This window comes from Poecilia reticulata, linkage group LG20 (genome assembly GCF_000633615.1).
Source record: "Poecilia reticulata strain Guanapo linkage group LG20, Guppy_female_1.0+MT, whole genome shotgun sequence".
Taxonomy (NCBI): domain Eukaryota; kingdom Metazoa; phylum Chordata; class Actinopteri; order Cyprinodontiformes; family Poeciliidae; genus Poecilia; species Poecilia reticulata.
In genome coordinates this window covers 25247309-25252478 of record NC_024350.1, presented here as the reverse complement: position 1 = coordinate 25252478, position 5170 = coordinate 25247309, and the positions used below count along the sequence as shown (strand labels likewise).

The following is a 5170-nucleotide window of genomic DNA, read 5'->3' as shown; positions in this document are numbered from 1 at the left end:
TTTTTTCCTCTTTAGATTTAAAATCATTTTTCAGCCTGAAGGCATCAAACCAGCCGAGATGGAATCACACTGTTAGTGTGTGTGTGTGTGTGTGTGTCTGTGCGTGTGTGTGTCTGTGCGTGTGTGTGTCTGTGTGTGTGTGTGCGTGCGTGTGCGTGTGTGTGTGTGTGCGTGTGTGTGTGCGTGTGTGTGTGCGTGGGACAAAGAGATAATTAGAGAGCTTTTAATTTGGTGAGACTTGCTGCCATGGTAACGGGGTTTTAACACGGAGCTGGAAACTTCCTGCAGGAGAAACGGAACCTGCAGATCTTTAGTTTCTGTAAGAAGAAACAGGCAGGAATGAGGCTGCAGGAACAAGCCTGAGCGACACACACACACACACACACACACACACACACACACACACACACACACACACACACACACACACACACACACTCTGCTCCCCAGACAGGAGCGTCAGAGGAGGAGGAGGAACAGGAGCTGCTGGATCCGCCTGGCAGTCCAGATTCAGGGTTTATTTCTCACTGAGTCCAGCTGGTTCCGATCCCGGTTCTCCCGGGACCATCTCAGTCTGTCCGGCGGCTCCAGCTGCCGCGGTTCGGACAGCCGGGTCGGGTTCCTCCGGATCGTTTAGGAGCCGCAGCTGCAGGAACGGAGGCTTTAGGAAGTTTGGTTAGTAAATCCTGATCCCGTCCGCAGAGCCGAACCGAACCGAACCTCCATTAGGATGTCAGGGAATCCCAGGACTTTATTCCTGATCCACGGATCCGGATCTTCTCTGAAGGAACGAGATTCTTTCAGTTTTTATTCTGGGATCAGGAGGAAGTTTGATCTGAACTCTGAGGAGAAAATCTGGATTTTCCTTCAGGATCCAGCAGAAATGAAAGATTTGATCATTTAGGAGTAAAAAGGAAACAAGATCTGGTTACCTGGTTACCTGGTTACCTGGTTTACCTGGTTTACCTGGTTACCTGGTTACCTGGTTACCTGCCTGGTGCTGAAGGTGAGCTGCTGATCATCACTCAGATTAAAACATGAACAGAAGATTTAAATTCAGATTCTTATAATTCAAAGTTCATAAAGTCGCATAAACAATGAGAAGTTAAAGATTCTGTCAGGATTTCTGGACCTGCGGTTCTGAAGAACCTTCAATCAGAAAAACTTCAACTGAAATAAATGAAGAAAAATCTGATGCAAAACGAGAATTAAGGAGAGAAATTTGCTTATAATAATAAATAAAAACACCGAGAAAAAAAACAATTTTTATTCATTTGTAATGTTTGTATTTTATTTATTTCTTCTGTCAGATTAAAGTTTCATTTATTTAGTATAAACATTAAAAATGGCTGTAAAAATTCAGACAATCAGTAAAATTATATTAAAAGATCAAAACATGGAGAAACAGATTCAGTAAAACACCTGATTTATGATTTATCAGAAAAATCTATTTAAATTTTCTTCATTAACTGAAAACTGTCATATTTCATCTCCGTCCAATAATCATATTTTCTGCTCTTCTTTGTTTTCAGACTCATCAACAGTTTTCATCTCGTCGTCGTTTCTTTTCTCCATGAAGCCGTCAAAACGTTCGACTTCATAAACGAGTTAAAAAATAAAAGTTCAAACTAGTTTTATAAGTTTCTCAGATTCTGACAGAAATTAAACTGTTACAGGATGGAAAGAAACACAAATCTGAATAAATTAATAAGAAATCATTTTATGTAAAAAGTAACAAGAAAAGCAAATAAAAGATCCTAAACAAACAAAAGTTTATAAGTATATTAATATCTTATAAGATCTAAATATTTTAATGCCTTAAATCATCTGTTACATTTATAGATGATCAGTTTCATTCAGTTTCAGTAAAATCTGAATAATCCCCAGAATGAAACTTTCTGGATTATTTCGGGTCGTTTCTCAGATCAAAGCTGTTGGGTTTTCATCCCGGCGTCATCAGAACCAGTTTGGATCATTTAGGAACCAGACGAAGTTCTGCTGGTTCTTTTCCCTGCTCAGCGTTAAATCGGATCGTCTGGAGGGAAACTGGAGGTTCCTGCTGTTTCCTGCTGGTTCCTGCTGGTTCCTGCTGGTTCCTACTGGTTCCTGCTGGTTCCTGCTGGTTCCTACTGGTTCCTACTGGTTCCTGCTGGTTCCTACTGGTTCCTGCTGTTTCCTGCTGGTTCCTGCTGTTTCCTGCTGGTTCCTGCTGGTTCCTGCTGTTTCCTGCTGGTTCCTGCTGGTTCCTGCTGGTTCCTGACCCAGTTTACGGTTTGGATTCTGCAGCAACATCAGGAAACGATGAAGGTTAAAAAAAGAAGCAGCTTCAGAACAAACAGCAGGAACTTTATTCACTTTGGAGAAACTTTGGAAACAGATTTGTCTCTTAAAGCTGCTGCAAATTTAAAGTTTATTTTTAAATGAAAAACCAAAACTAAGAAAAGATCTTGTAAAGTTTGGTTTGTTCCCTCAGAGGGAAATAACTCGTCTCTGTTTCTGTCCTGTAGATCAGAGTTTCCATCCGGAGGATTCCTGGGAAACCTGACCGGATCACGTTGGAGCTGCAGGTTTCCAGAAACATCCAGGAGAATCTGGAAATGAAACGGATTCAGTTCTGCAGGAAAACCTCCAGCTTCCAGCTGGACGATGGGCAGATCCGCCAGTTTCCACCAAACTGGGCTCTTTTTGTTTTCTGATGATTCAAAGCAAAGTTTTACAACAAACCTGAAATATTTTATTCACATTAAAAACAGAAGTTAACAAAAACTAACAGGATCTCCTGGAGGATTTTCTTCATTTGGCAAAAACATCATGACAACCATCTGGAGATGAAAAGAATTAAAATCCGACGATACGCAGATGACAACGTGATTTACATCAAAGCTCAGAAAACTTAATCTGAGTTTATTAATCTGAGCTCATCTGGATTAATAAGGGATTATAATTTCCTGTGAAGTTGGACGAGTGTTTGGTCTGTTTCCTCTGGGCGCCATGCTGCCTGGAGCGCCGGGCGGCGGCGGCGCCGGCGGGCGCGGCCTGCTGCGCTGGCTGGGCCTGCGGCTCTGGTCCCGCCGGGGAACGCTGCTCTTCGCTCTGCTCTGGTTCGGATCCTGGCTCTTCCTCAACGGCCTGGTTCTGGTCCACCGGAGCATCATGTCCGACTTCTGCACCGACGACAAGAGCAGGAAGATCCTGCAGCGTCTGGTGAGTAAATGAACGTTTGGTTCCTAAACTGGATCATTCAGGTTTTCATTCTCTGGTTGATCTTTGATATTTTCTGTCCAGATTCATTTTTACTGTTTCTGCTGGATATGAATGAGATATTTGACATTTTGATGCAGTGAGTTTCCGTCTGCTGCAGATGATCCCGACTGGTCCCAGTGAGTTTAACTGGTTTTATGATGCAGGTTTTCTGCTTTCAGATGAACTACTGAGGGTTTTAACGCCTCCAGGCTTCGTGATATTTCATGGATTAGAACCGGATTATGGGAACAGGCTGATCTGGGAATAAAATCTATAATTTCTGATCATATTTTCTTTTCTCCGTGAACCGAAGCAGCTGATTGGATTCATGATTTAATAGTTTATCTGATTATTTTGGTTCAGGTTTCTGCCTGTTTGCTGTTGTGATGAGTCGGTTTGGATCAGAACCGGGTCGCTTCGGCCCGTCTGATGGTAAACAGATGACCTGCTGATGTTTTATCTCTCCGTCGTCATGGTAACCAGCTCCTGCGTCTCAGAGCCGTTTTCTGATCTGCATTTTAATTTTCTTTCCCTCCTCCTTCCTGTTCCCTCTGTTCCTCGTTCGTCTTCAGCTTTGGGTCGATTTTTCTCGTTCCTGCTGGTTCTTAATTTTCTCATCGGTAATTTTCTCGTCTCTGTTTCTCCTCTTTCATTTGTTCCTGGATTTTCACCTCGTTAGTTTTTCCTCTCAGATTCTTCAGGTGGCAGAAAAAAAACACAGAATGGTGGAAATCTGCAGAACAGACAGTTTGGGAATCGGTTCACATTCTCCTCCTCCTGAATCGATGTTCCCATGATGCTCGGCTTCATCAGAGGGACTTCAGGGTCACAACCTGAAACTTTTAGTTAAAGCTTTAACTGGACAGACGTCAGAGAGGCGACAGCTGCTGCTCATCAACCTGGGGAGGTCAGAGGTCAAAGGTCATCGCCAAACAGATTCACCCCGACGTCAGAGCGTCAAACTCAGATAGGAGGTCAAAGGTCATGACACCAAACCAGTATGGAAAACCTCCCGTCTCTAGAAACAAGAAGTTTTCATCTGAATAATCAGATTAAACGAGGTCAAAGGTCAGAGCAGCTGTGAAGCATGGTGGTGGAGGGATGATGATCTGGGCTTGATCTGGAGAAACAAGACCTGAGTGAACAAGACGTCCTCAGGAAGTCATACATTTGCTCTGTCCATCACTTCCTGTTTCCTCCGTCCATCACTTCCTGTTTCCTCCGTCCATCACTTCCTGTTTCCTCCGTCCATCACTTCCTGTTTCCTCAGTCCATCACTTCCTGTTTCCTCCGTCCATCACTTCCTGTTTCCTCCGTCCATCACTTCCTGTTTCCTCCGTCCATCACTTCCTGTTTCCTCCGTCCATCACTTCCTGTTTCCTCCGTCCTTTTCTTCCTTTTTCCTCCGTCCATCACTTCCTGTTTCCTCTATCAGTTTTATGGTTCTCAGTCTGTGTAGTTATTCGGTCGGCTCGTTTTGTGCTGTGAGATTTCATGTTTCTCCTCAGAACAGCGGTTCTGATCCGGGCCGGCAGCAGTTCTGATCCGGGTGAACAGCGGTTCTGATCCGGGCCGGCAGCGGTTCTGTTGTCTCAGTGACTCAGAGTTGTGCTGTTTTTGCTGCTGGCTGTTAGCTTAGCGACCGGATCGGTTCTGGCTTGTCTGGGCTGCTGGTTTTGTTCAGACCTGAAGAATCGTCTGTTCTTGTCTCGGTTCTGTCAGCCGGAGATTATCGGGTCGAGCTGAAGAGACGTTTGACTGACGGATGTTTGAAAAGTTTCATTTTGTTTCCTTTTGATCAAAAGTAACAAGTTAGTCTGGAAAAAAGGCTTCAGGTGGAAAACTGACTGTAGCACTGGGCCCAACCAGAACCAGAACAAAGACCAGAACCAGGACCAGAACCTGAACCAGAACCAGGACCAGAACC

At 44.1% G+C, this 5170-nt stretch overlaps 1 protein-coding gene across 2 annotated transcripts in view; it reads left to right on the top strand.

Moving 5' to 3' along the window:
* The first annotated feature begins 308 nt into the window (after positions 1 to 308).
* dipk1c (divergent protein kinase domain 1C) overlaps positions 309 to 5170 on the top strand; it is a 23193-nt gene continuing 18331 nt past the window's right edge. Inside the window, exons 1-2 of one of the 2 annotated variants that reach the window (XM_008396846.1) lie at positions 309 to 675; positions 2508 to 3204. In XM_008396846.1, coding sequence (XP_008395068.1) covers positions 2992 to 3204 — 213 coding nt within the window. In that variant the 5' untranslated portion in view covers positions 309 to 675; positions 2508 to 2991. Of the gene's footprint in view, positions 676 to 941; positions 1007 to 2507; positions 3205 to 5170 lie in introns of those variants that run through there. The other variant, XM_008396845.1, reaches the window with a different exon arrangement.